At 60.5% G+C, this 26,413-nt stretch overlaps 5 protein-coding genes across 8 annotated transcripts; 3 read left to right on the top strand and 2 right to left on the bottom strand.

Annotated features, from left to right (window-relative positions):
• Window positions 1–394: 394 nt before the first annotated feature.
• TMEM234 (transmembrane protein 234) lies at window positions 395–3,306 on the bottom strand. Its single transcript, XM_069035841.1, has 5 exons — window positions 3,245–3,306; window positions 2,874–3,025; window positions 2,117–2,183; window positions 1,874–1,966; window positions 395–706 (listed from the first exon to the last, which is right to left on the bottom strand). The coding sequence occupies exons 1-5, from the start codon at window positions 3,255–3,257 to the stop codon at window positions 645–647; spliced, it is 387 nt and encodes a 128-aa protein (XP_068891942.1). The 5' UTR covers window positions 3,258–3,306; the 3' UTR covers window positions 395–644.
• Window positions 3,307–3,325: 19 nt separating this feature from the next.
• On the top strand, window positions 3,326–7,557 carry EIF3I (eukaryotic translation initiation factor 3 subunit I). The gene is made up of 11 exons (XM_069035840.1): window positions 3,326–3,381; window positions 3,600–3,692; window positions 3,806–3,893; window positions 4,371–4,436; window positions 4,971–5,120; window positions 5,213–5,340; window positions 5,620–5,730; window positions 6,048–6,137; window positions 6,541–6,614; window positions 6,808–6,900; window positions 7,190–7,557. The coding sequence occupies exons 1-11, from the start codon at window positions 3,379–3,381 to the stop codon at window positions 7,269–7,271; spliced, it is 978 nt and encodes a 325-aa protein (XP_068891941.1). The 5' UTR covers window positions 3,326–3,378; the 3' UTR covers window positions 7,272–7,557.
• Window positions 7,558–7,599: 42 nt separating this feature from the next.
• On the bottom strand, window positions 7,600–12,923 carry LOC138121878 (myotubularin-related protein 9-like). 4 transcript variants are annotated; one of them, XM_069035836.1, is made up of 12 exons: window positions 12,769–12,923; window positions 12,108–12,300; window positions 11,829–11,888; window positions 11,535–11,643; window positions 11,180–11,305; window positions 10,929–11,102; window positions 9,707–9,924; window positions 9,460–9,621; window positions 9,228–9,369; window positions 8,924–9,144; window positions 8,670–8,821; window positions 7,600–8,545 (listed from the first exon to the last, which is right to left on the bottom strand). In XM_069035836.1, the coding sequence occupies exons 2-12, from the start codon at window positions 12,287–12,289 to the stop codon at window positions 8,391–8,393; spliced, it is 1,701 nt and encodes a 566-aa protein (XP_068891937.1). In that variant the 5' UTR covers window positions 12,290–12,300; window positions 12,769–12,923; the 3' UTR covers window positions 7,600–8,390. The 4 variants fall into 4 exon arrangements, with proteins under 4 accessions (XP_068891937.1, XP_068891939.1, XP_068891935.1 ...); XM_069035838.1 differs by lacking the exon at window positions 11,829–11,888 and having other exon boundaries at window positions 7,601–8,545; XM_069035834.1 differs by lacking the exon at window positions 12,769–12,923 and having other exon boundaries at window positions 7,601–8,545; window positions 12,108–12,459.
• A 1,096-nt stretch (window positions 12,924–14,019) lies between these two features.
• Window positions 14,020–15,108, top strand: FAM167B (family with sequence similarity 167 member B). The gene is made up of 2 exons (XM_069035839.1): window positions 14,020–14,356; window positions 14,760–15,108. Exons 1-2 carry the CDS (start codon window positions 14,066–14,068, stop codon window positions 15,021–15,023), a joined length of 555 nt encoding a protein of 184 aa, XP_068891940.1. The 5' UTR covers window positions 14,020–14,065; the 3' UTR covers window positions 15,024–15,108.
• Window positions 15,109–16,147: 1,039 nt separating this feature from the next.
• Window positions 16,148–26,094, top strand: LCK (LCK proto-oncogene, Src family tyrosine kinase). Its single transcript, XM_069035892.1, has 13 exons — window positions 16,148–16,226; window positions 19,464–19,570; window positions 19,683–19,764; window positions 19,848–19,938; window positions 20,044–20,142; window positions 20,268–20,371; window positions 20,455–20,604; window positions 22,128–22,280; window positions 22,985–23,164; window positions 23,602–23,678; window positions 23,787–23,940; window positions 24,286–24,417; window positions 25,434–26,094. The coding sequence occupies exons 2-13, from the start codon at window positions 19,469–19,471 to the stop codon at window positions 25,634–25,636; spliced, it is 1,527 nt and encodes a 508-aa protein (XP_068891993.1). The 5' UTR covers window positions 16,148–16,226; window positions 19,464–19,468; the 3' UTR covers window positions 25,637–26,094.
• Window positions 26,095–26,413: the final 319 nt, after the last annotated feature.

Here is a 26,413-nt window from a genome sequence, read left to right as displayed (position 1 = left end):
ACACAGCACAGGTACCAGGAGGTGAATCCTTGATTTCTGTCACACCTCAGGCTCTGTGATGAATCCAAGTCCCTCATCCTCATCCTCATCCTCATCCTCATCCTCCAGGCCTGGGGTGCAGAGGATCAGTGAGCAGGGAATGAGATGCACAATGTTGTTAAATAAGGGAGGTTTTCCTGGTTTTTTCCAAGGAAATGCTGCTTTTCCAAGCTCTGATTCAGCTGAAGGAGGAAGCACCAAACAGAAGTGATGTTTTTATAACCCAATGTCTGCCAGGAAATTTGTTCTGCCTCGGATATTTCTCATAAAGAGATTTTTGTTGTGTCGTCGTCCCTCTGGGAAACGCTAAAAATTCCTTTTCATCAAAAATCCACCACCAGGAGGTCGCTCTGGATGATTCATTAACCATTTATTATCCCTCCAGTGCTGCACAAGACCATTTAATCGTTTTTGTCTTGAAACAGCCACCAAAACATTCCTTAAGGCACCAAATTGGCTCTGCTCCCTCCCACCCTGGTGCTCAGGGAAGGCAATCCATGGATCCTGACATCCAAACACAACTTCCCAGGTGGGACAGAGCCAGGAATTCCCTCAGCCAGGGAGGGGAGGTACCTTCCCTCAGGTCCTGCTGCTCTGCTTCTCCTTCAGGAGGCAGCCACACACAGGGAGAGTCCCAGGAGGGTGAGCAGCATTCCTGCCACAGCTCCTGTGGGAAGGAACAGGGAAAGGGATTGGGAAGCTGCCTCAAATAACAACCTCGAGCTGTTTTTCCAGGTCTTGGAGTTTTAAACTTTCCAGTTTCCTGCCTTTTCCTGGGTTTTTTTTTGAGTAGGGCAGTGTTAGTGTGCAGCATCAGGGAAGGGGAAAAAGGCTGGGGGTTGTCATTTGGGGGATTTGGGGCCGCTCCTTTTCCATGGTGAGTGTTTTATTTAGGGTTTCTCTCCTGGTTGAATGGCTCCTGAGGGAAAAGCTCAAGCCTATAAACTCTTCTGGCTTAAACCAGCCAGTTTGTTTTTAAATTTGCCAGTTCTGCTCACAAATATGTTTCAATTCCCTTTCAGAGCAAATTCAATTCCCTTTTTTTGCAGGCAAAGCTGCTCTGACCCAGTTCAAGCCTTGTGGTGTCTTCAGAGCACACACTATCAATCAAATCAAATCATGGAAATCAAATCACAGAAATCAAATCAAATCATAGAAATTAAATCATGGGAATCAAATCAAATCATGGGAATCAAATCATGGGAATCAAATCAAATCATGAAAATCAAATCAAATCAAATAATGGAAATCAAATCAAATGGAAATCAAATCAATCATGGAAATCAAATCATGGAAATCAAATCAAATCATGGGAATCAAATCGTGGAAATCAAATCATGGAAATAATCAAATCAAATCATGGAAATCAAATCAAATCATGGAAATCAAATCAAATCATAAAAATTAAATCAAATCATGGAAATCAAATCAAATCATAGAAATCAAATCATAGAAATCAAATCAAATAATGGAAATGAAATCAAATCAAATGGAAATCAAATCAAATCATGGAAATCAAATCACGGAAATCAAATCATGGAAATCAAATCATGGAAATCAAATCAAATGGAAATTAAATCAAATCATAGAAATCAAATCACAGAAATCAAGTCAATCACAGAAATCAAATCAAATAATGGAAATCAAATCAAATCACAGAAATCAAATCATAGAAATCAAATCAAATAATGGAAATCAAATCAAATCAAATGGAAATCAAATCAAATAATGGAAATCAAATCAAATCATGGAAATCAAATCAAATCATAGAAATCAAATCCTGGAAATCAAAGAAAAGCTGAGTTTTTGAGGAAATGCCTCAAGTGGGACTTACTTTTCCCACCAATGTCCTCTCCCAGGATCTTCCCAGTCACCAAGGTCACAACCAAAGCCAGGGAGTTGCAGAGTGGGACTGCCAGGGACAGGTCTGAAACACCAAGTTTAAAGTGGACAAATTTGGGGGTTTTTTGTCATCATTCCAAGGAGGCCCCTTGGTGTTCGGCCGAGTCACCGACCCACAGCGCTGCTCCTGCCAAAATCCCAGAAACCCACCCCAAAAAAAGCACCAGGAACCGACCTGTGGAGGCCAAGGTGAGGTAGAAGAGGAGGGATCCGCCTTGGTTGAGCAGGAAGGGCACCAGGTACTGCAGGAGAACACAAAGCTGAGAGAGGGGACCCAGACCTGCCCACCCCGAGCTGGGCTTGGCACCCAAAATCGGGCACAGGGCGATGCCTTTTCCTGGGCTTAAAATCAAGGTTAGAAGGGGAAAAGGGATTTTACCTTGGGATTTATTTTAAGGATCCTTAGGTGCACACGTCCAGGTCATAAGCATCAAAATGCACCCCACAATGCACCCCCAAACGATCGGGTATATCATTATAGGTGTTACTAATTAGCAGATCTATCAAAGATTCCCCAAGGAGAGGCTCGAGTGAGCCCCCCTCCCCAAGGAGCCTTCCCCTGGATGGTTCTATCTGAGTTTACAGAATGTGTTCTGGAGAGCACCTTGGGCTCTGGGGCACACTGATCCCTGGCTACGAAGCTTCTAAAATGCTGAGTCTCTCAGCTTAACAAACAAGGCCAAGAATGGAGGCAAAAAGCACTGAGAATAGTTGTAAAAAAAGGTGTAACAGGGGTAAAAAAGAAAAGGCAAAAAAATCTTCATGGCATCAGGGTGCCAATCCCTGAGCTCAGCCCATCCCAGGAGCAGCGGCAATGACAGGACACCACTCGGTTCTGCACGGGAAGAGCAGATTGGACACTGAGGACGAGGAATTCTCGGTGTTTTAAGTTTCAGGGACGGGAAGGATCCTAAGGAATGTCGGGCTCTCACCTTGTAGTTGAGGCAGAGGAAGCGGAGCTCAGCCAGCAGCTGCCCCAGGCGGCCCCGGCCCCGCACCTCGTCCATGCCCGCCGCTGCTGCCCTCAGGAAGGGGCTGCTCCCGCCCCACAGCACGGCCACCGTGGCCAGAGCCGCCGCCTGCCCTGCGGAAAGCCGGCATCAATGGCACCGATGCCTCTCGGAGCCCCCCGCACGGACCGCTCTCACCGGGCCCTGGAACACCGGCAAGCAACCAAGAGCCTGACTGCCCTCCCCACAACATTCCCCGAGCGGTCACACTCTTCCCTGAACCCTCACAACCCCTCATTTCCCAAACAAATCCGCCCGGCCGCCATCACTCTCCCCCCCCCACCCTCGCTCACCCGCGGTCGCCATGGCAACGCCGTTCCACTTCCCGGTTTAACCGGAAGTCTCCTTCGTCGCCACGGTGATCGTGACGTATTTCCTCCTCCAACCCGGAAGTGCCCGCCCCCCTCACCCCCTCAGCGTGGCCGCCATGGTGAGAGCGATGTCGCCACGGGCGCGGTGCTCGCGATTTGTCGTCGCTACCGGCGATTTGGCGACTCTACGCCGCCGGTCCGGGGCTTCTGGGGCGCGGGGGGGGCGGCTTAGCCGCCCCCCCCGCGCCCCAGAAGCTCCGGACCGGCGGCCGCGCTCGCCCCCCCCGTCCTCACCCCCGTCTCCCTCACTCATTTCTCATTTAATCATTAATTACAGAAGCCCATCCTGCTGCAGGGCCATGAGCGCTCCATCACGCAGATCAAATACAACCGCGAGGGTGACCTGCTGTTCACCGTGGCCAAAGATCCCGTGAGTTCTTCCCAGCCCCGCTAAAACCGTGCCGGTGTAATTAATGGCGTTCGTTAATTTTTATCGGGTTTTTTGGTGTTGTTTTTTTTTTTTTTTTTTTTCCTTCCTCGCAGATTGTCAACGTGTGGTACTCGGTGAACGGGGAGAGGCTGGGAACCTACAATGGGCACACGGGAGCTGTGTGGTGTGTGGATGCCGATTGTATCCTTTGATCCCAAAAACCGGTTTGTCCCATGTTTTTCGTGGGTGATTCATTCCCGCTGATTCCTCCGCCTTTTCCTCTCAAAGAGCAGCATTTAACTCTTCTGCTGCCTCTCCTTTCCCCAACTTTTGGGTGGTTTTCCTCCCATCCTGAGATTTGGGATGACATCCAAAGGGATATTTGGGTTTGTTGTGTCTTGTGCTGCTTCCCTGGATTTTTGGGAAGATTTTCAGGGAGAAAAAGGTGGAAAAGTTGTTTTAATGCAAGAGATGGAGCCTTTTCCTTCAAATTTAATGGGGAAATGATGAGATTTGGCAAGGGCTCCGTGCCCATATTGGAATGTTGCCTTTCCTGGGATGGGACTTTGCCCCAAAAAAAAAAACAAACAAAAAAATGGTTTTAATTTGGTGTAGAAACATTCTCTGGGTGCCCAGGCCGTGGGATTTGGGGCTGATATTCCTTAACTGGTGGCCCAGGGGACACGAGGCACGTCCTCACCGGCTCTGCAGACAACAGCTGTCGGCTCTGGGACTGTGAGACAGGTGAGGCCATTCCCAAATCCCCCTTTGGGGCACAGCTGTGGCACCTCCTGAGCCTGCAGAGCCCCCACAGCGCCGGCCACGGAGCCAGGCTGGGAGAGCCTGGAGAGTAGAAGGCTCCAGGGAGAGCTCAGAGCCCTTCCCAGAGCCTCAATGAGCTCCAGAAGAGCTGGAGAGGGACTGGGGACAAGGCATGGAGGGGCAGGACACAGAGAATGGCTTCAAACTGGAGATTTGGGTGGGATTTGGGAAGGAATTCTTTCTGTGAGGGCGGGGAGAGGCTGGGATGGAATTCCCAGAGAAGCTGTGGCTGCTCCTGGATCCCTGGAAGTGCCCAAGGCCGGGTTGGAGCCACCTGGGATAGTGAAAGGTGTCCCTACCCATGGCTGGGTGAGCTTTAAGTCCTCTCCAACCCAAACCATTCCATGATAAAGGCTGGAAAACCCTTCAGCGATTCCCGAGTGATTCTGTGGATCCCCAGACCCTCCCTTTTTCCACCCTTTCCCCAATGATCCCTGAGCTCTCTGCTGCTCCCAGGGAAGCAGCTGGCCCTGGTGAAGACCAGCTCAGCCGTGAGGACGTGTGGCTTCGACTTTGGAGGGAACATCATCATGTTTTCCACGGATAAGCAGATGGGATACCAGTGCTTCGTCAGCTTCTTCGACCTGCGCGACCCCAGCCAGATCGGTGAGGAGCTGGGGCTGCTCCAGGGATCTCAGGAAGGGAGTGTGGAGTGCTGGATGCATCCCTCAGGGCTGTCTGGTCCCTTCTTCCCACAGAGAACAACGAGCCCTACATGAAGATTCCCTGCAGCGATTCCAAGATCACCAGCGCTGTGTGGGGCCCGCTCGGGGAGTTCATCATCGCCGGCCACGAGAGCGGCGAGCTCAACCAGTTCAGTGCCAAGGTCAGGGCCTGGGGGAGCTTGGAGCAGCATTTCTGGGGGGAGCAGGGTTGGGAGGTGGGATTTGGGGCTCCAAACAGCGATTTGATCAAGGATAATTAAAACAGGAGGAGGCCGAGCGCGGCTGGAAGTGAGGCCTCAGCGCAGGGGCGTGGAATGAAATCCATTTCTAAACTCCCTTCCAACCCAAAGCAGCCCGGGATTCCATTCCATGAATCTCCCGGGTTGTTTTTAGTGAGGAAATCCCTTCCCAGCTCCCTGGAATTGCCTCTTTCCCTCCAGTCAGGGGAGCAGCTGTCGAATATCAAGGAGCACACCAAGCAAATCAATGACATCCAGACCTCCCGGGACATGACCATGTTCATCACTGCCTCCAAGGACAACACGGCCAAGGTGAGCTTTTCCAGCAGCCTGTGGATATTTCCTGGCAGGATCTCTGCTCCCAGGGGTTTTTTTTGCTCCTTGGGAATGTTCAGTGAGAAAGGGGAGGTGCCAAATGAGCAGCCACGCTTTGAAAATGAAATATTTTGGCGTTTCCGTAGAATATTTGCACTTTGCCGCCTCTGGGAGGTGAAAGATTTCCCTTTCTGGGGGAATATTTTTGGGATTTGAACTTGCAGGAGTGACTGCAGAGGGAACACCCATCAGGGTGAGGCCCAAGGCTGGATCTGTGTGAGTTAATTCATGAATTTCTCCCTTTTCCCTCACAGCTCTTTGACTGCACATCCCTGGAGCATCTGAAGACGTTCCGGACGGAGCGGCCGGTGAATTCTGCTGCCCTTTCCCCCATCTTTGACCACGTAAGGATGAGCTCTCTCAGGGCATCCTTTATCCTCAAATTCCTGCATTCTGAGTGTTCCCAATCCAGCTTAAAACCAGGACTCTGGGATGAGCCTAGGGAATTCTGCTGGGTCTGGCACAGGGAAACGAGGAGGTGGGAATTCCTCAGAGGGTTGGAGGCCTGCTGGGGGGTTTGTGGGATTTGTGGGGTTAGTGGGGAGTGGTGGGGTCAGTCACCACCCCTGGGGGTGTCCAGGGAACCTCTGGACCTGGCCCTCACTGCTCTGCTCTGGTTTCAAGGTGGGGATCAATGCTGGATTTGCTCTTGGAGGTCTTTTCCAACCTCAGCGATTCCGGGATTCCCTAAATCCCAGGAGGAAGCCCTGCAGGGCTGTGGTTTCTCTTTGTTTCTCTCCCCTGCAGGTCGTGCTCGGGGGTGGACAGGAGGCCATGGATGTGACCACGACCTCCACCAGGATTGGCAAATTCGAGGCCAGGTTGGTCCTTTTCCCTCTGGCAGGGCCGAATCCTCACCCGGAGCACTCCTGACATCCCAGGGATTGCACTTCCCTTTGTTTTGGGAATTGGCAGTGCTGGAGAAGCCCTTGAGGTTGTTTTTTGGGTTTTTTTGAGGATTCCCTGGTTGTTTCCCTTCCAGGCTTGTGACAATTTAAATCTTCCCCCTCCCAGGTTCTTCCACTTGGCTTTTGAGGAGGAGTTTGGCAGAGTGAAGGGGCACTTTGGGCCCATCAACAGCGTCGCTTTCCACCCTGATGGGAAGAGGTGAGAGGCTCCCTGGGGCTCTTGCAGTGCTCCCCAGTCCACCCAATCCCACTTTTTACTTGGGATACAGCCAGATCCACAGGATTTCTGCAGCCAGCACCTGAATTCCCCCATTCCAGGCTGCCCTGGGGAGGGTCAATCTCACCCTGTCCCACACTTCAGCCGTGTCGCTGATCCTTTTTTTGTCCCCTTTGTGGTTCCTCTGTCAGTTCCAGGAGGGGCTGGTGAGGCCAAACTTCCCACTCTTTGCTCCCAGCAGCATTCCTGACTTTCCCTTTCCTCCCTGCAGCTACAGCAGTGGGGGTGAGGATGGCTACGTCCGCATCCACTACTTCGATCCCCAGTACTTCGAGTTCGAGTTTGAAGCCTGAAGGAGGATTTCCCTCTCCTTCTCCCTTCTCCAAGCCCTTGCCCAGTCCATGGGCTCCACCACAGGACTGTTGGAAAGGCCTGAAGTTTTTCTTGACAGCAGTTTTGGGGGCTGGGGGAAGTTGGGGAAGCGGGAACTTGAGCAGCTCCAAAGGGCAGGAATGGCTTTTACTGGAAGAAGGGTGAGGGGAACTGGGTTGGCTGCCTGCCTGCTGGGTATATTTATACATCAGGGGAGGGAAAAAAATCAGGAAATAAATAGAAATCTTTTCTAAACACAAGGAAAAACACCTCTGGGGGTTTTTTTAAGTTTTTTTTTCCGAGCTGGACCAGAATTAACCCAAGGACTTTGTTTTCCCAGCTCTGCTGTCAGCGCTTTGTTCCACACCCATGGGCAGACAGACAGCACTGCTGCTCCTCCTGGGACCTCTGCCCATCCATGAACTCCTTCCCAGGGAGGCTTCACAGCCTCAGGCCCAGCCCTGAAGTGTGAAAAGGCTGGAAGTGCAGCAGTCAGGAATTGTTTTCCAGCTGCCACGCACGCGCCCGGCTCCGCCGCTTTGTTTATCTGCTGGGCTGACCCTGAGCCAGCTTTCCTCATGGAACAGTTATTTCCTGCCCTAGGAGCTCGTGCTGCAGCTCCTTACCCTCCCACCCTCCTATCTCTCCAGAGGGATGGGTTTTTTTTTTCCTCTTTCCTTCCTCAAAACTGGGCCCAAGGGCAGAATTCCCAGGTTGGCTCCCGGCTCGGAGCCGCTGGCACGACACTGAGGCTGCAGCCTTTGTGGTTTTGTGGAGGGGGTGGTGGTTTACTGGGTCCTGCTGGCTTTCTGTGTGATCTCCTGCTGGGATTTGGTGTGATCTCCTGCCCTTTAGCCCCAGAGCCATCCACAGGCGCTGCTGAAATCCCAGTGGGAAGAAGCAGCTTCCCTAGGGAAGAGCGGGACACAGGCGAGGGCTGGGAGAGAGATTTACTGGCACGAGCTCAGTCCGGGCACTCAAAAGCTGGGAAAGGGGGTCTGTCCCCACTCTCAGAGCTCTCCATGGGGTCTGTGTCCTGCACAGCACTTCCATGGGAATATCCAGTGTGCCTTATCCCAAAATCCCAAACTGCCCATCCTTCATCTGTCATTCTCTGTCCCAGCACTGGGGTCAGGGAGGGGCTGGCTCAGCCTCTTCCCTGTGCTCTCCTTGATGTTTCCCTCCACCAACCTCTGGATCTCCGCCCAGGCCTCATCCAGGTGCTGGGAAGGACGGATCCAGCGAAGGAATAAACCTGGGAGAGAGAAGGGGGGGGCTGGGTGTTATTCCAGCCCTGACAGAGAGGGAAAAGCAGAGCAGCTTCCCCTGAGCCAGCCCAGCTCGGAGCTGAGGGTGGATTTTGGGAGGATCCCACTCACCCTGCCAGAGCTGGATGCTCTGGGGCTCCACAGAGGGCCAGATCACCAAGGGGTTGTGTGAGTAGAGAGGGTTCAGGAACTGCTGCTTCTCCTCAGGCTGGTTCAGCCAGGCCCAGAGCGAGTGTGTGCTTTCCTTCACCTTACACAGGCTCCTGGGGGGGGACACGTGGGACATGTTCCAGTCCCCAGCAGGGTTTGGTGGGGCCCAAACTGTGCCCAGCAGGGGTTTGTGGGGTGGTGGCCCCCACACCGACCTCTCCTTCTCGTTGTTGCACAGGAAGGTGCCGTAGGCGGAGGCGTAGGCGTTGTCGAAGAGGGTGAGGAGCAGCTGCTCCCCGAATTCCAGGGAGAAGGGGAACTGGCGGCTCAGCTGCCACACGCAGTCGAGGAAGAGGAGGAAAAGCGGCGCCTCCTGCTTCCCTCGAGCGTGGGAGGAGGCGGAGCGGGCGCAGCGAAGCTGGAAGGGGTGTCCGGCCTGTGGGACCCCGAGGGGGGATATGGTGTGAGGGCACTCAGCCAGCCTGGCATCCCCACCCCCCTTGGAATTGCAGCTCTCACCTCGATCCATTCCCTCTCCAGCAGCCCCTGGAATCCCTCCAGGGTGCGGCAGGACGGGTCCAGGATGAGCTGAGCCAGCGCTGTCACCAGCAGCGTCGTGTCCGTCCCCTCCGCCCCGTGCACCAGCACGTTGGAGTCCTCCCTGTTGGGGTGATTCCAGGGGTGGTGCCCGGATTTTGGGCCGCACTGAGAGCTTGGGAAAGGTGGGAAAGGAAGGTGCAGCTCCCCTCACCTGTCCAGGCACTGAGCAGCCAGGCAGGCCGTGCTCAGGGCGGCCTTGACGTGGCCGAGCCAGCGGCTGCTCTCCAGCCGGCTCAGCCAGCGGTCCATGCTCAGGGAGGGGTCACTGCAGGCCTCCACCAGCCTGATGAAGCTCTCCTGTAGCGGTCGGCCTCTACGAGAGGGGACAGAGGCGTGGAGGGCTTGGGGACACTGCCAGCGGGGCTGGAACCCCCACGTCATGCACGCCCAGCCCTCACCTGTCCAGGGCTCGGTGCAGCCTCCTCCACTGAGGGTAGGAGGATTTGGGCTCGGTGCCGCCGCCGCTCATCCGGGCCTGCTTGGCCGCCTGGGCTGAGCGGGTGTCGAGGATGAAGCCTCGCTCCCCCTCGTCCAGGATTGTCCCCAAGAGCTTCTCGTCCTCGCGGCAGCGCCGGCGGTTGGGGCCGGTCAGGGGCTGGCTGCTGCGGAGCAGGGCCTGCGGGGAACGGGGGAGAGACGGGAATGTGCAGCCGGGAGAAGGGAAGCGCCAGGGAGAGCTTAGAGATGCTCCCAGGGCCTAAAGGGGCTCCAGGAGAGCTGGAGAGGGACTGGGGATGAGGGATGGAGGGACAGGACACAGGGAATGGCTTCCCAGGGCCTAAAGGGGCTCCAGGAGAGCTGGAGAGGGACTGGGGATGAGGGATGGAGGGACAGGACACAGGGAATGGCTTCCCAGGGCCTAAAGGGGCTCCAGGAGAGCTGGAGAGGGACTGGGGACGAGGGATGGAGGGACAGGACACAGGGAATGGCTTCCCAGGGCCTAAAGGGGCTCCAGGAGAGCTGGAGAGGGACTGGGAACGAGGGATGGAGGGACAGGACACAGGGAATGGCTTCCCAGGGCCTAAAGGGGCTCCAGGAGAGCTGGAGAGGGACTGGGAATGAGGGATGGAGGGACAGGACACAGGGAATGGGTTCCCAGGGCCTAAAGGGGCTCCAGGAGAGCTGCAGAGGGACTAGGGACAAGGGATGGAGGGACAGGACACAGGGAATGGCTTCCCAGGGCCTAAAGGGGCTCCAGGAGAGCTGCAGGGGGAATGGGGACGAGGGATGGAGGGACAGGACACAGGGAATGGCTTCCCAGTGCCGGAGGGCAGGGATGGATGGGATATTGGGAGGGTGGGGAGGGGCTGGGATGGGTTTCTCAGAGAAGCTGTGGCTGCCCCTGGATCCCTGGAAGTGCCTAAGGCCAGGTTGGACATCGGGGCTTGGAACAACCTGGGATAGTGGAAGGTGTCCCTGCCCATGGCAGGGGTGGAACGGGGTGAGCTTTAAGATCCCTCCCAACCCAGTTCTGGGATTCCATGAGGATGGAATCCCACCTCCTGAGGCGCATGGGAAGAGGCACGGCGGGGCTCCCAGCCACCTTCCCCCGAGGGGCGGGCAGAGCAGCCAGGTGGCCTTGGCGGGGTGCAGAGGGGCCGAGGGACGGGACGGACTCACGGTGCCGTTTTTGGCGTGGAAGTAGCTGAGGACCGGGAAGCGCCCGCCCTGCCGGAACCGGGCCGCCTTCGTCACGGTGTCATCGCCCGCGGCCGCCGGCACGATCACGGCGGGAGGGTACGAGGGGCAGGTGCTGAAGTCGCGGTTCACGGTGCTCAGCCGCCACTGGCTCGTCTGGGGGAGAGGCGACATCAGCGGCGAGCCCGGCACGGAGCGGGGAAGCCACCGGGTCCCTCCCGGGCCGGGCTCACCTGCGAGGCGACCCGCTGGAAGTACCGCTCCAGGGGGAAGAGGTGCCAGCCCTGCTCGAGCCTCAGGCTCGGGGGCCGGTAGAAGAACGGGTACATCATCATCACCGAGTCCACCGAGGAGAGCGCCTGCGGCGGGGGCACGGGCGGAGCTGCTCACGGGCACGGGGCGCTGGCAACGTCCCCGCCGTGGCCCCAGGGCTGTTCCCTGCTCCTGGCCGCGTCCCAGCCCCGTGGGCAGCCGGTGCCAGCGCTGCCGGAGCTGGGTGTTTACCCAGTTAATGCCAGACCCAGAGCAAACACGGCAGCGGCCGCTTTTTCCCCCGGCCAAACCCTTTGCTCGCCGGCCGGGGCTCACCTCGATGGAGCTGGCGATGTTCAGACACTCCTCCATGCCCGGGATCTCCAGCTGCAGCACCTTCAGGTCCTTGCAGCGCAGCGTGATGGTGCCGGAGGAGCCGGAGACCCTACGGGAGGCGAGAGGGGGGTGAGGGGTCAGGGCTGGGTGGGGGACACACGGGGACAGACAGACAGCGCCGAGCTGCCCTCTCCCCCCGCGGCTGTGCCGGACTTCAGGCTCTCATCTGCCACCGCAGCCGGGATGGGGCACGGTGGGTGGGTGGCAGAGGCAAAAGAGCCAAAAAAACCAAACCTGGTGTCCCGCAGGGAGCCGCCAGTCCGGGGGGGCTGGTACCAGCCCAAATTCTGCACTCTGAGGGCGAGAGGAGGTCAATGCCCGCTGCTGCCGCGGGTGGGCCGGGAGGAAGAGGAAGGACAAAGCTGGGCGGGCACTGGGGTGCCCACCCAGAGCAAGGGGTGTGTGTGTGTGTGGCGGGGGAACCTCCAGCTCAAGCAGAGGTGACAGGGCTGGGAGGGGAAGCTCAGACAGGGGTGACCGGGCTGGCAGGGACAGCCCTGGGGACAGCCGCACCTTTTTTCCACGGCGTCCACGTTGCGGATGAGCAGCCAGAGCTCCACGTCGCCGCGGGGGCAGGAGGAGAGCAGCAGGTGGTGGCTGGTGATGCACAGGGTGCCCCTGACCGCCGGCAGCCCCGAGCGCGACAGCAGCACGTTCTCCACTGTCGCCGTCTTGATCAGCTCCGAGAACTCCATGGGCGCTGCCTCTGCCCGGCGCAGGGAGAGGGAGAAAGGGGAAATCCTGCAGCGCACGGCCCGGCTGGAAACCCCTTCCCTGTGCGTCACGCGGCTCTCCCCCTCTGCGTGTTGGCATTGTCACCTCCAGCACGCGGGGGTGCCGCATTCCCTCCCAGGCAGCGGGGAAACTGAGGCACGGGGTGGGGGTGGGGGGTCCTGAGCTGGCTCCGGCGTCCCCCGTACCGGCTGTGCTGGAGGGAGGGGATTTGGGGTGGGGATGGGATTGCAGGGAGCAGCTCCGGGTCCTTCCCGGCCGCGCTGGGGCTGCACCCCGGGAGAGGCCCCACCCCGACCCCGCTGCCAGGGTCCCCACGGGCTTCGCTGTCCCTAAAGCCACCCCCGGGGTGGGGACGGGGCAGGAGCTGCTGCCAGGGGTCCTGGGTGAGGAGGAGGAGGAGGAGGGTGGGGGGTCCTGCCCCGGCCACCCCTTTGCTTACCTGCTCGGGCTGGTGGTAGGTGGGGACCGCGGGGGGAAAGTGTGGGGCCAGTGGGGTGCAAAGCAGGGCACCTCAAAGTGCCAACCGGGAATTGCTGGCCATAAGGAGAGGACTTTTGGGGTGAAAGCGGGGATTTTGGGGTGCAAAGCAGGGCACCTCAAAGTGCCAACAGGGAATTGCTGGCCATAAGGAGAGGACTTTTGGGGTGAAAGCGGGGATTTTGGGGCGCAAGCAGGGGACTTTGGGGCACAAGGAGGAGTCTCAGGGTGCAAGGAGGGGACTGTGGGGTGCACCAGGAGTCCTGGGGTGCGAGGAGAGGACCCCGGGGTGCCAGCGGGGCATCAGCGGGGGAGCTCGGGGTGCGAGCGTGGGGATTTGGGGGTGCAGGAGGGGGAGCTCGGGGTGGAAGCGGGAGGGCGGCGATGCCCCGCACAGCCCGGCCCGGCCGGCGGATGTCGGGTTTAAGGTGGCCCGGTCCGGAGGGACGCGGCGATCCCCGGAGCTCGGTCTGGGGGGGTCACTGCGTGCGGTGCGACAGCGAGGGGACACGGGCGGGGCCGTGGGAAGGGACACGCGGGGGGACAGCGGGGCTGGAGAGCAGCGAGGGGGGAGCACGCGGAGTATTTGGGGGCTACTCTGGGGGGAGGGGGCTGGAGGGGACGGGGGTGGGCACCCACGGGGCAGGTGAGACCGGGGGGACACAGGTGAGACCCCTGAGCCACCGCTGCTGCCCCTGGACCCCGCCGGGTAGGGAGGAGGTGGCACAGGGCAGATCCGGACCCGGTTCCACCTTAAGGTCCCGTCCGGGTGCGGGACCCCGGCTGCCCCCCGTGGGTCCCCCCCCCCCCCTCCGTTTCTTTTTCCTTCCTTGGGCTTTTTTGGGCCCCCCCCCCCCGAGTGAGGGGGGGCGGCTGCACCCGGGGATAAATCATTCCCGTTCCTCCGTGCCCGGTGAAGGCTCCGTCCGGGAGCGGGGAGTCTCCTCCCAGGCGGAGACAATGCTGTTAAAAAAGAAAAGAAAAGGAATGATAAAAAAAAACAAAACCAAAAACCAAACACAACAGCCCAAAAAAAAAAAAAAAAAACCAACAACCTCCTCCTTTGCCTGGACGAGGAAATTCCTGCCCATCGGACTTGTCCTCGAGGGGTGGATAAATAGCCGGGAATCGGGTGTAGCTGGGGCAGTGAGTGGGTGGGTGCTCGTGGTCAGGGTGGGGGCTTCATTTCCCGGGGGGGGGCGGGTTTGAGTGGACAGAGGTCAGCGGGGGCTTTGGGGAGGGCTCTGCTCTGTCCCACCATGGCCTTCAGCCAGCTGAAATTCAAGGAACTGGGCGAGGAGGAGCCCACCTGGGAGGAGGAGAACCTGGACAGCGTGAAGGCGCTGACGGCCAAGCTGAAGCTGCAGACCCGCAGACCCTCGTACCTGGAGTGGGAAGCCCGGGTGAGGGGGCAGCGCTGGGGTGCTCGGACCCCCGCGGGCACCTGGGGGGCAGAGCAGAGCCCCGGGCACCCCAAGGAGCAGCAGGATGGTGGCGTGTGTGGCTTTGCCACCGTAGAGGCGGCTCTGGAGTGGCTCAGGACGGAGCTGGTGAGTAGGAAGGGGACAAGGATGGGGCCACCAAAATCCCCCGTGCCCGAGCTGGCGGGGCATGGCAGGGTCAGGGCGCTCCGGCCGCAGTGGGAGCTGAGCTCCCCTGCTCGCCTTGCTGGTTGTACATGGATTTTTTCCAGGATTTTTTTGTGGCTCTGCGGTGCCATAGCTCTGCTCCTGCCCCCGCACAGCCCCGGGGGTCGTGGCCTCGTGGGGGTCAGCGCCTGTCACCCCCCTCTTGCTGCTCTGGGGGTGGCACAGACAGCAAAGCTGAGCTGTGACTGTGCCAGGGTTGATTCCAGGGTGGTCCCCGCTGGGTTTGTGCCCTGGCCGAGCCCCACCCGCGCTGCCCAGGCAGTTGATCCAAAGCCGATCCTGCTCCATCCCTTCTCCCCCACAGCGGGAAATGCAGGCTCTGGACCAGCGCCTGGCGCAGCAGCTGATGCGGCTGCGGGCGCGGCTGCACCGGCTGAAGGTGGAGCAGGCCTGCCACCAGCACAAGGAGATGCTGGACGATGCCACCTTCGGCCTCGAGGGCTGCGAGGAAGACTCGGACCTGCTCTGCAACATCCCCCCCAAGGCCGCCTTCCTGCTCTCCACGCCGCTCAAGCACATCGGCGTCACCCGCATGAACATCAACTCCCGGCGCTTCTCCCTCTGCTGAGCCACACCCGGAGGCTGCGGGGGAGCCGTGGGTGTTTCGGGGCTCAAGGATCCCTCCCCAAATCCCTCAGGACTCGGGGCAGGCGGCGCCGAGCCGCAGGGCTGCTCCCAGGGTGATGCCATGCAGTGGTGGCACGGGGATCGTCACCATCCCCATGGGACACGCGGTGTTTTGGGGCCTGGCCCGGTGGGAAATGTGGGGAGCAGCCCTCTGAGGCAGAATAAAAGGAGGTGAGGGTGAGAGCTGATTTTTTTTCCTTATCTGTGCCTCCAAATGTGGCTCCAGGCCTTTTTCTGGGGGTGCTGACAGCTCGAGGTGCCACTTGGGGATGTGACTTTCGCAGAACCCCGTGTGCAAGCAGTGCCACGGGGAAGCTGTGGGGTGACTCCGAGAAGTTATGGGATGACCCAAGGATCGTTTTGCGGGCTGTTTCTCCTTCCCAGGACACGAGGAGAGCCTGAATGTGCCCCCCAAGCTGCCACTGCCCCCCCCGCCGACACCTCTGGGCTTCCTGCCTGTGCCTCGCCGAGCTGCCACCAACTCCCTGTGGCTTCGTGCTCGATCAAAAAAGCCGAGACAATGCTGCTGTGGTTGCTCTGCTCCGAGCTGGCTCCAAAACGCGGGGCTGGCAGCCTGGCAGGGGGGCACAGCGTGTCCCCTCAGCTCCGCTCCTCGTCACTGCGCCTCTCAAGGTGCCAAATTCTGCGGTGGCCCCGCGGTGCCAGAGCGGTGCCAGGCCAAAGCGGGGGCTGCGGGGTGCGGGATGCGCCCCACAGCTGGTGGAGGGGCTGGCAGGGCACGGAGGGACACAGGAGAGGGGACAGCCCCGGCGACAGAGGGGCGCGGGCAGCAGGTGACCACCACCCCCTGCTTGTCGCCGGCCACTCCCGCGGCTCTGAGGGTCTCAGCATCCCCTCGGGGGCGACCCGCGGGGCCGGGGATGGCAGGAAGCCATCGGGGTTTGTCACTCGCTCTTGCGGTCGTGCGAGAGCTGCGAACCAGCTCCTCTTGAGTTTGCTCATGAGGCAGGAAGCCGGGGCAAAGCGGGGAGCGGCAGCGGGCGGCGGCGGCAGCGCAGCCGGGCTCGGGGGGCTCCTCTCCGTGCCCCGCAGGGTCCCGGGGGGATGGGGAGGAGGTGACGGGCACGGCCCCACCGGGACATGGGACTCTGAGAGCGGCCGGTCCTCACCCCGCTGCCGACAGGTGAGAGCCGGGGGAAAGGGGTCTGCGCGTCCCGCTGGGATTTGGGGAGCACCCGGCTGCCTGCGGGGCTGCGGGGTGAGTTTTGCTCTCCGAGGGCTCCGCGGAGGGATGGAAATGGGGGTCCGGGCTCGTTGCTGTTGGGGGGATGTGAGCGCTGGATGCCGGGTGGGGATGGGGGCAGCCAGGCTGGGCCCCACATCCCTTTGGGGCCTGCCAGGTGGGGATATTGGAGTGAAAGGCTCTGTCCCGATGTCCCCTGCCCGCCTGGGGGTCCTGCCCGGGGTGGCAGCGCTGGGGCCTTGGCAGGGCTCTCCCCAAACCCGCATTTCCAGGGCACAGCAGGACTTTTGTCCCCAGGGCTGTGGCTGAGGGCAGTGCAGGGGCAGCCAGCAGCTCGCTGCCGCTCCCTCGGGGGGCTCCTGCCCATTTTGGGGGTTCGGGCGCTCAGAAAGTCCCATTTTTGGTGCTGTCGCAGTGCCAACACCTCGCTGCTGCAATGGCAGCTTTGGGGACACGGTCCCTGGTGGCACTGCGGGGCTGTGCCAGCGCTGGGTGTCCGTCCAGAGGGGTCACATCTGGCTCACAGCTGGCTCAAGGACACTCCGGTGAGTCCGGAAGAGCATCAGCAATGGGGTCAGCCCAGATTTTCAGCTCTTCTCACACCCACCCACACCAGTGACAAACCAACAGCACCTGGCCAGGGCCACATGGGCGGAAGGGACAGCACAGGGAACCAGGGGCTCCAACTCCAGAGAGAAAACAGGGAGAGGGACACACACCTGGCAAAGCCACCCGTGCACACCTGGCAGGGGCACCTCCGCACCCCTCCCTGTGCACAAAGAAATTCGGTTGCACAGATGCAGCCACCAAAAAAAGCCGACTTCAAACGCCCCTTTTCTCTTCCCCCCTTCCCCCCGGCGTGGCCCTGGCGCAGGTGAAACGGCTGCTGCTCGGTGGAAATTACGCTGTGGCTTGGGGCTGTAAGAAAAAAAGGCACAATAGCAGCACCTCCCTCCTCACCCCGGGAGGAAAAAACAGCTCCTGGCACCGCTCGCCTCTGCTGGAGGTGTTTGAAGGGGTTTGGGGCTTCTCCTCCATGGGGTCGGGGGCATGGAAATGGGATTTCTCAGTGGTGCCTTTGCTCTGGCCAAGAAATGAGGGTACTTTGCTGTTGTTCTTGTCCCTAAAAGCTGATCTCGAGTTGGGTCCTGCTCAGAAAGGCCCTCAAAATGTTGGTGAATTTTTTATTTTTTTGCTCTTCTGGCTACCAGCTGGAAATGTAGGAAGGCTTGATGCTCCTGGGAACTATCAGGAAAGAGTCAGCAAAAGAAAATCTGTGTTTTTAACGCTGTGACCCTGCCTGCAGCGTGGCCAAACCCCTTTCTGGGTGCCAAAGCGTGTCCCCAAATGGGTGCCACCAGGAGCTGAAGGCACCAGGGTGAGATTTAATATCTGAGTCCCCAAAGCAGCGTTGCAGAGCATGGGGAGGTCACTTTTGGGTGTTCTCCTGGCCAAAATCGCCCGTCACCTGCTCCCTCTGGCCACTGTGGGGACAGTCCTTGTCTTCTGGCCGCCTCTGGACCTGAGGGAGGGGGCTCCTGGTCTGGAAAACCAAACCAAGCTGAGGGACTTTGGCTGGCAGCACTCTGGGGACCTCAAACCCCTCCCTGGGGACCCCAAACCCCTCCGTGGGGACCCCAAACCCTCCCTGGGAACCTCAAACCCCTCCCTGGGGACCTCAAACCCCTACGTGGGGACCCCAAACCCCTCCGTGGGGAGCTCAAATCCCTCCCTGGGGACCTCAAACCCTCCCTGGGGACCCCAAACTCCTCCCTGGAAACCTCAAACCCCTCCCTGGGGACACCAAACCCCTCCCTGGGGACCTCAAACCCTCCCTGGGGACCCCAAACTCCTCCCTGGGGACCCCAAACCCCTCCCTGGGGACACCAAACCCCTCCCTGGGGACCCCAAACCCCTACCTGGGGACCTCAAACCCCTCCCTGGGGACCCCAAACCCCTACCTGGGGACCCCAAACCCCTCCCTGGGGACCTCAAACCCCTCCCCGGGGACCCCTTTCCCCACTCAAACGAAGCCCCCACTGCCGTGTCCCCCTTGGCACCGTGGGAGGAGGTGGATTTCTGTGCGTGCTGGAGAAAACCCCGGCTCCCAGGCAGGAAAACAAGGACAAAGCGGTGCCAGCATCCCCCAGCAAAGCCTCTCCCAGCCCAGCCGGGCACCGGGCACCGGCGAGGACAGGGACCTTGGCAGCTGCACGGCCTCGCTGCCACCACATCAGAGCTGGCACGGCGGGGTTTGGCTGTGGGGCTGGCACACCTGGGCTGGCTCTCGGTGACAAAACCCTGCCGGGGCCGCGGAAACCGCAGCAGGGTGCCCGAAGAACGCCCGGAGCTAAGGCTGGAAAAGCGGGGTCAGAGATGAATCCCGGCCGCGTGGGCGAGGGGGATTCTGCGGAAGAGCCTTTTCCGGGGCCGTGGGCCGCCCTTTCCACGCGCTGCTCCCGGTTTTGTGCCACGCTCAGCGTTCTTGGGAAGGCGGGAGGTGCCCGGGTGGTTTGCAGAGCCCACGCAGCGCTCACGACATCAGTGCCCACGCCGTGGTGGCACCGCGGGTGGAAGCGTCACCCGTGTCACCGTGGCTGAGCCTGGAGGGTGCTGGGTGGTCCAGGGTGAGGTGCAGAGGAATCCCGGAGCAGGGATGGGCGTTTAGGAGCATCCCTGCTGCAGGAGAAATGGGGTGAATGAGAATTTGTAGGAAAAGGGCACTGGAAGCGCCCACATCCACCTGGGAGCCCAGGAGCTGCTTTTAGGATCGGGGTTTGCCCAGCCAAACCTCATTAAAGCCGAGCTGCAGGAGTGTATTAATTGCTAATGGAGTATTAATGATGAGGTTGTTATCTGCAGGGAGAGCACAGGGATCAGCCCCAGGGCTGGAGCTGGCACAGGAGGCAGCGCCGGGGACAGAGGAGCCTCAGGCTGGGGACTAATTGCCTTCAGTGGTTTTAATTAACGAAGGCAGAATAAATTAGGAGGAAATAAGGGCTGGTGACAGAGTCAGGGAGTGCCCCCAGCTCAGACGAGGAGCTGGGATGGGCCAGGCGGTGTGGGAAGGATGGAAGGATGGATGGATGGATGGATGGATGGATGGATGGATGGATGGATGGATGGATGCAGGGATGGGGGTCCCAAGGCTCCCCGTGTCACCTCTGTCCCCCACAGCCACCATGGGCTGCTGCTGCAGCTCCGACTACGACGAGGACTGGATCGAGAACATCGACATTTGTGAGCACTGCAATTACCCCATCGAGCCCGACGGCAAGCGCCAGGTGAGGAGGGGCTGACAGACCCCGATCCCAGCGGCCAAACACCTCCAGAAGTGGCCACGGGATGGCCAAATCCCACAAGGGGAGGGCTCACAGGGCTCCTGTCCCCTGGCAGAGGCTGATCCGCAACGGCTCCGAGGTTCAAGACCCTCTGGTGTCCTACGAGCCCGCGTCACCTCCGTGCTCCCCCATGCAAGGTGAGGCCTGGCCGTGGCATGGGGTGGCTGTGACACCCCCCAAACCGGCCACTGCCACCCCGTCCCTGCGCTTGTTCCCCCAGATAAGCTGGTGGTGGCCCTGTACAACTACGAGCCCAAGCACGACGGGGACCTGGGGCTGCGGAAGGGCGAGAAGCTCCGCGTCCTGGAAGAGTGAGCGAATTCCAGCCGTGTCCCAGCGGCCCCGCAGCTCCCGGGGATCTGTGCAGGGTCCTGGCAGCTGCACGGGGGGTGTCTCACCGCGCTGTGTCCTCGCAGGAACGGGGAGTGGTGGAAGGCGCAGTCGCTCACCACGGGCCAGGAGGGGCTGATCCCCCACAACTTCGTGGCCTTGGTGAACAGCCTGGAGCCCGAGCCGTGAGTAGGGACCGAGCAGCAGCCGCGTCCCAGCGGCATCCGAGCTCTGCGAGGGAGCCTGGAGCATCCCACAGAACCCCAAAGGTCTGGGCCCCCCATCCCTCACCCTGCCCCGGTGTCCCCAGGTGGTTCTTCAGGAACATCAGCCGCAAGGACGCCGAGCGGCAGCTCCTGGCCTCGGGAAACACCCACGGCTCCTTCCTCATCCGCGAGAGCGAGACCTCCAAAGGTACCACCCGCGGGTGCCTCTGGATCCGGGAAGCACGGGATGGGTGCCGGGGTCCCAGCCGGTGTCCCCGTCCCTGTCGCCAGGCTCGTACTCGCTGTCCGTGCGGGACCTGGACGAGAGCCAGGGGGAGACGGTGAAGCACTACAAGATCCGGAACCTGGACAACGGCGGCTTCTACATCTCCCCCCGCGTCCCCTTCGGCAGCCTCAGGGAGCTGGTGCAGCACTACACACGTGCGGGATGGGAACGGGGCGGGAATGGGGCGGGAATGGGGCGGGAATGGAGTGGGAATGGGGCGGGAATGGGGCGGGATGGAGTGGGAATGAGGCGGGAATGGGGCGGGGATGGAGTCGGAACAGGGCGGGAATGGGGCGGGAACGGGGCGGGAATGGAGTGGGAATGGGGCGGGAATGGGGCGGGAATGGGGCGGGGATGGAATGGGAATGGGGCGGGAATGGGGCGGGAATGGGGCGGGATGGAGTGGGATTGGAGCGGGAATGGAGCGGGAATGGAATGGGAATGGGGCGGGAATGGAGTGGGAACGGGGCGGGAATGGGGCGGGAATGGTGCGGGAATGGGACAGGAAGGGGGAGGGAATGGGGCGGGAATGGAATGGGAATGGGGCGGGAATGGAGCGGGAATGGGGCGGGAATGGGGCGGGAATGGGGCGGGAATGGGGCGGGAATGGAGCGGGAATGGAGCGGGAATGGGGCGAGAATGGGGAGGGATGGAGTGGGAATGGAGTGGGAATGGAGTGGGAATGGGGCGGGAATGGAGCGGGAATGGAGCGGGAATGGAATGGGAATGGGGCGGGAATGGAGCGGGAATGGAGCGGGAATGGGTCGGGAATGGAATGGGAATGGGGTGGGAATGGGGCGGGAATGGAGCAGGAATGGGGCAAGAATGGGACAGGAATGGGGTGGGAATGGGGCGGGGATGGGACGGGGATGGGGAGTGATGGAGTGGGAATGGGGAATGATGGAGCGGGAATGGGGCGGGAATGGAGTGGGAACGGGGCGGGAACGGGGCGGGAATGGGACGGGAATGGAGCAGGAATGGGGCAAGAATGGGGCAGGAATGGGGCAAGAATGGGACAGGAATGGGGCGGGAATGGAGCGGGAACGGGGCGGGAACGGGAGAGATTTGGATGGGATGGGACAGGACGTTATGGGACAAGATGAAATGGGAATAGGACAGAATAAGAGGGGATGGGATAGGAATGCTGCGGGCTGGGATGGGACATGATGGGATGGGACAGGACAGGGTGTTATGGGACAAGACGAAATGGGAATGGGACAGGGTCAGATGGATGGGACAGGATGGAATGGGAATGGGATGGGACAGGACAGAATGGGATAGGAGGGAACGGGATAGGAATGTGGCAGGGTGGGATGAGAATGGGATGGGGCAGAATGGGTTAAAATAGGATGGAATGGGGACAGGATGGAATGGGGATGGGATGGGATGGGATGGGATGGGATGGGATGGGATGGGATGGGATGGGATGAGAATGGGATGGGACAGGACTGGACAGGATAAGATGGAATGGGACAGCACAGGGAAAAGATGGAATGGGAGTGGGAGAGAACTGGATGGGGTGGGACAGGACGGTACAGGATGAAACGGGAATGGAACAAGACGGGATGGGAAAGGGAACGGGACCGGATGGGACGGGATGAGCAGGACAGGCTGCTCCCTGCCCCTGGCTCGTGCCGGGTGCCCTGCGCTGGCCCAGCTCTGCCTCCCCCTGGCCCAGGCAGCTCCGATGGGCTCTGCTGCCGCCTGGGCAAACCCTGCCGGACGCAGAAGCCGCAGAAGCCGTGGTGGCAGGACGAGTGGGAGGTGCCGCGGGAGTCGCTGAAGCTGGTGGAGAAGCTGGGAGCGGGGCAGTTCGGGGAGGTCTGGATGGGTGAGTCAGGGTGAAACTGGGGCTCACCAGAGTGAGCAGCAGGATCCTCCAGCCGGCAAGGATCCAGCTGGGATCTCACATGGAGCAGCCAGCACAGCCCAAGGTGTGGGATTGTGGCTTTGAGGGTCCTGGAAGGGGGGAGAACCCAGCCCTGGGGCAGCTTTGGTTCACTCAGAGCAGCCCAAACTTCCCTTTTCTCCCATCCCTGGATCCCTGCTCTGCTGGTGGAGAGAGGGGGGGACCCCCCAGCCCCGTGGGGGTCTCTGCCTTCATTCCCACGGATTCTGGCTGTCCCACAAAGTCCGCTCCGCGTTCCCAGCCGGAGCCAGGCTTCGGCATCGCTTCCCAGCTCCTCCAGTGCCACATCCCACTCCAAACCCAGCTCTCAACACCCTCCCTGAAAACCCCACTCAGAAACATCCGTGCCTGCTGCTGCCTCAAAGCGTGGCCACAGGAAGTGGCCAGCACCGAGCTGTGACCACCCCAAAAACCCTCCGGCCACACCACAAAGGCATTTGGGGGTGTGAAACTCCATCTCCAGCCAACTTTTACAACTCCCAACCAACTTTTGGAACCTCCAGCACCTCTTCCTTGGGTTGGGGACGCTCCGTGGAGCAGCCCCGGCGTTGCCTCCTTGGCTGGCACCGCTGTTGCCCACCTGGAGTCCCTGTCCCCATCCCGTTCTTCCCCGTTTTTCCCCTCAGGCTTCTACAACGGGCACACCAAGGTGGCAGTGAAGAGCCTGAAGGCTGGCAGCATGTCCCCCAGCGCCTTCCTGGCCGAGGCCAACCTGATGAAGAAGCTGCAGCACCCGCGGCTGGTGCGGCTCTACGCCGTGGTCACCAAGGAGCCCATCTACATCATCACCGAGTTCATGGAGAAGGGTGAGGCCACCCCCCCCTGGAATTTTAAGGCCGGAAAAGATCTTCAAGATGCAGTTCAAGCTGTGAAAAATCCCCACCTCAACCAGCCCAGAGCGCCGAGTGCTGCTCGTGCCTTAAGCTCCTCCAGGGATGTGACTCCAGCACCTCCCAGTGCCGGCTCCAAAACCAGTAAAAACGAAAGATGGGAGCTGGGGAAATTCGTTCATTTTAGAGATTCCTTTGCCTGCAGCCCTGGGGAAGCTTTGCCTTTGCTCTCTCCCACCTCCAGCTTGGGGAAAAAAAAGAGGGGGGGGAAAAAAGGACTTTGCAGGAAGGGTGTTCTGCCCGCTCCCCCCTGCCCGCCTTCCTGGGGGCTGGGAGATTTTGGGGGGGATGACAGCTCCCCTGTGACCACCCCCACAGCCGCCAGAAGCTGAGAACTGCTGCTTTCATTGCAGGCAGCCTCGTGGATTTCCTCAAGACCTCGGAAGGAGTCAAGCTCAGCACCAACAAACTCCTGGACATGGCAGCACAGGTGAGGGGCGAGCAGAGAAATGAGGATGGAAGTGGGGAAAAAAACCACCTCAGTGGGGCTGGAGGTGTTCATTCAGACTTGCAATTCATTAATAATGACAAATTACAGATTGCTGAAGGCATGGCCTTCATCGAGGCCAAGAATTACATCCACAGGGACCTGAGGGCCGCCAACATCCTCGTCTCGGACACCCTGTGCTGCAAAATCGCCGATTTTGGGCTGGCCCGGCTCATCGAGGACAACGAGTACACGGCTCGGGAGGGTGAGCCCCAGCCAGCCCCAGGGGTGCCAGAGCTTGGGGACATCAGGAAAGGGACCCCAACCCAGCCCGGGTGCTGCAGGACAGGCGAGCAGGGGGTGCAAGGATGTTTTCCCCTTTTCCGTCTCTCTCCCCACAGCTGGAGCGGGGATGCGGGGCTCCTGCTTGGGGTGGGCTGGCAGCCCTGCCCGGTGGCTACTGCGGGGTCAGGGGGCTGCCACCGAAGCCAGCTGGTCCTCAGGCAGGGACAGAGCGTGGCTGGGGGTTGTCACATGGGATTAAACGCAGCTGGGGCTGATTCCAGCTCAGCCAGGACGCTTCATTCCCTCCCCTCCCGCCGCTTCCCAGGGGCTAAATTCCCGATTAAATGGACGGCACCCGAGGCCATCAACTACGGGACGTTCACCATCAAGTCGGACGTGTGGTCCTTCGGGATCCTGCTCACCGAGATCGTCACCTACGGCCGGATCCCGTATCCAGGTCAGGATTTTCCGGCAGCTGCGGGGCTGGCACACCCACGAGTGTGTGCATGCAGAGCCGCACGCACGCTGCTGCCAGCCTGGCTCCCTGCCCTCCGTCCATCCATCCATCCCCGCCGGCCTTCCCGGGACACCAAAGCCACGCGGGGAGGGTTTGGAGGAGCTGGAAGGGGATGGAAGGTCCCCCCACCCCGTCCCTTCGGGGGTTGGGAGGGTTTGGGGGGTCCCTGCGAGGTGGGGGTGGCACAAAGAGGGTCCTGGGTGTTGTCCTGGCAAGGGTGACCAAGCCTGGGGTGGTCCCTGCGAGGTGGGGGTGGCACAAAGAGGGTCCTGGGTGTTGTCCTGGCAAGGGTGACCAAGCCTGGGGTGGTCCCTGCGAGGTGGGGGTGGCACAAAGAGGGTCCTGGGCGTTGTCCTGGTAGGGATGACCAAGGCCAGGGTGGTTTCAATGGCTTTGGGGTGACCCAAATTGAGTCCTGGGCATTGTCCTGGTAGGGATGATCAAGTCTGGGGTGGTCCCTGTGACACTGGGGTGACACAAATTGAGTCCTGTCTGCTGTCCTGGCAGCGGTGACCAATCCTGGGGTGGTCCCTGCCCACCCAAATTGAGTCCTGGGCATTGCCCTGGCAGGGATGACCAACTCCAGGGTGACACCTGTGACATAGAGGTGACCCAAATTGGGTCCTGGCAGGGGTGACCAACCCCGGAGTGGTCCCTGCCCACCCAAATCGAGTGCTGGGCATTGTCCTGGCAGGGATGACCAACCCCGGGGTGGTCCCTGCCCACCCAAATCGAGTCCCGGGCATTGTCCTGGCAGGGATAACCAACTCCAGGGTGACACCTGTGACATAGAGGTGACCCAAATTGGGTCCTGGCAGGGGCGACCAACCCCAGGGTGGTCCCTACAAAAAAAATTGAGTGCTGGGCATTGCCCTGGCACGGATGACCAACCCCCAGGGTGGCACCCACGCCACGGGGCTGACCCAAACCGAGCCCCACACGTGTTGCCCTGGCAGGGATGACCAACCCCGAGGTGATCCAGAACTTGGAGCGGGGCTACCGGATGCCACAGCCGGACAACTGCCCGGCGGAGCTGTACGAGCTGATGAGGCAGTGCTGGAAGGAGAGCCCCGAGGAGCGCCCCACCTTCGAGTTCATGAAGAGCGTGCTCGAGGATTTCTTCACGGCCACCGAGGGCCAGTACCAGCAGCAGCCCTGATGGCCCCACAGCTGGGACACACCTGGCTTGAGGTGCTGGGGGTGCCCCCCATCCCCACAGACTCCACGGACACCACCCCGGGATGGGGTGAACTCTGCCTGGAGCTCGCAGGGAACATCTGGAGCGCTCCAGAGCTTGGGGAGCAGCAGATTTCACCCCTTCAGGAGGGGATGGACGGCCAAAGCAGAGCCCCAAAAGCAGGGGGATGGCACAGAGGGGCTCTGCTGGTGCCCACCACGCTGTCCCTGCGCTTTCCAGGGGGCAGATCCAGGCTCCAGCCCCTCAGGAGCTGCCCAGGGGTCACCTCACCCCACTCTGGCTGTGCCCCCGGTGATGGCAGGAGCCCCACCAGCAGCGTTGGCCACTGCACCCCTTGGCCGTGGGATGCTCCTTCTCCCCCCACGGCGTTTGCAGGACCCGTCCCATAACAATTTTGGGGAAATAAAGGCCTTTTCAGCAGCGGGGGCCTCGCAGCGCCAGGCTGCCATGGGATGGGGCACGCGGGGTGATGCCCACGGCAGATGGACCCCACTCGCACCAACCCATGCCGGGGAGCCCCTGGGACCCCCCTGACCCCCCTGACCCCCACCCCAACCCTGTGAGACCCCCCCGGCCCCTCTCTCGCCCTCCCACGTGGGCCAACCCTGCCCTGGGCCCCCCCTCCCCTGGGATGGTTCAGCCCCACCTGGCACCCCCCCCCCTCAGGGAATGGTTCCTCCCCGCCCACCCCCCCGCGCCCCCGCCGCAGTGGTACAGCCCAGGCGCCCCCGGCGCGCA

This window comes from Aphelocoma coerulescens, chromosome 23, assembly GCF_041296385.1.
Source record: "Aphelocoma coerulescens isolate FSJ_1873_10779 chromosome 23, UR_Acoe_1.0, whole genome shotgun sequence".
Lineage (NCBI taxonomy): Eukaryota > Metazoa > Chordata > Aves > Passeriformes > Corvidae > Aphelocoma > Aphelocoma coerulescens.
The sequence above is the reverse complement of the archived record's forward strand: the minus strand, read 5'-3'. Positions and strand labels throughout refer to the sequence as shown.

What these genes read in the sequence shown, in the direction of transcription:
- TMEM234 (XM_069035841.1), bottom strand. An exon ending in TCCTCTGCCTCAACTACAAG is followed by an intron (nt 2,184 to 2,873) that starts GTGAGAGCCCGA and finishes GTTCTCCTGCAG; the next exon opens with TACCTGGTGCCCTTCCTGCT. An exon ending in AGAGGACATTGGTGGGAAAA is followed by an intron (nt 707 to 1,873) that starts GTAAGTCCCACT and finishes TCCTTCCCACAG; the next exon opens with GAGCTGTGGCAGGAATGCTG.
- EIF3I (XM_069035840.1), top strand. An exon ending in TCACCGTGGCCAAAGATCCC is followed by an intron (nt 3,693 to 3,805) that starts GTGAGTTCTTCC and finishes CCTTCCTCGCAG; the next exon opens with ATTGTCAACGTGTGGTACTC. An exon ending in GCGCGACCCCAGCCAGATCG is followed by an intron (nt 5,121 to 5,212) that starts GTGAGGAGCTGG and finishes TTCTTCCCACAG; the next exon opens with AGAACAACGAGCCCTACATG.
- LOC138121878 (XM_069035836.1), bottom strand. Translation starts at nt 12,289, where the DNA reads ATGGAGTTCTCGGAGCTGATCAAGACGGCGACAGTGGAGAACGTGCTG. An exon ending in TCCAGCGGGTCGCCTCGCAG is followed by an intron (nt 11,103 to 11,179) that starts GTGAGCCCGGCC and finishes CCTCTCCCCCAG; the next exon opens with ACGAGCCAGTGGCGGCTGAG. An exon ending in GAGCATCCAGCTCTGGCAGG is followed by an intron (nt 8,546 to 8,669) that starts GTGAGTGGGATC and finishes TCTCTCTCCCAG; the next exon opens with GTTTATTCCTTCGCTGGATC.
- FAM167B (XM_069035839.1), top strand. Translation starts at nt 14,066, where the DNA reads ATGGCCTTCAGCCAGCTGAAATTCAAGGAACTGGGCGAGGAGGAGCCC. An exon ending in AGTGGCTCAGGACGGAGCTG is followed by an intron (nt 14,357 to 14,759) that starts GTGAGTAGGAAG and finishes TCTCCCCCACAG; the next exon opens with CGGGAAATGCAGGCTCTGGA.
- LCK (XM_069035892.1), top strand. Translation starts at nt 19,469, where the DNA reads ATGGGCTGCTGCTGCAGCTCCGACTACGACGAGGACTGGATCGAGAAC. An exon ending in GTTCGGGGAGGTCTGGATGG is followed by an intron (nt 22,281 to 22,984) that starts GTGAGTCAGGGT and finishes TTTTCCCCTCAG; the next exon opens with GCTTCTACAACGGGCACACC. An exon ending in CGAGTACACGGCTCGGGAGG is followed by an intron (nt 23,941 to 24,285) that starts GTGAGCCCCAGC and finishes GCCGCTTCCCAG; the next exon opens with GGGCTAAATTCCCGATTAAA.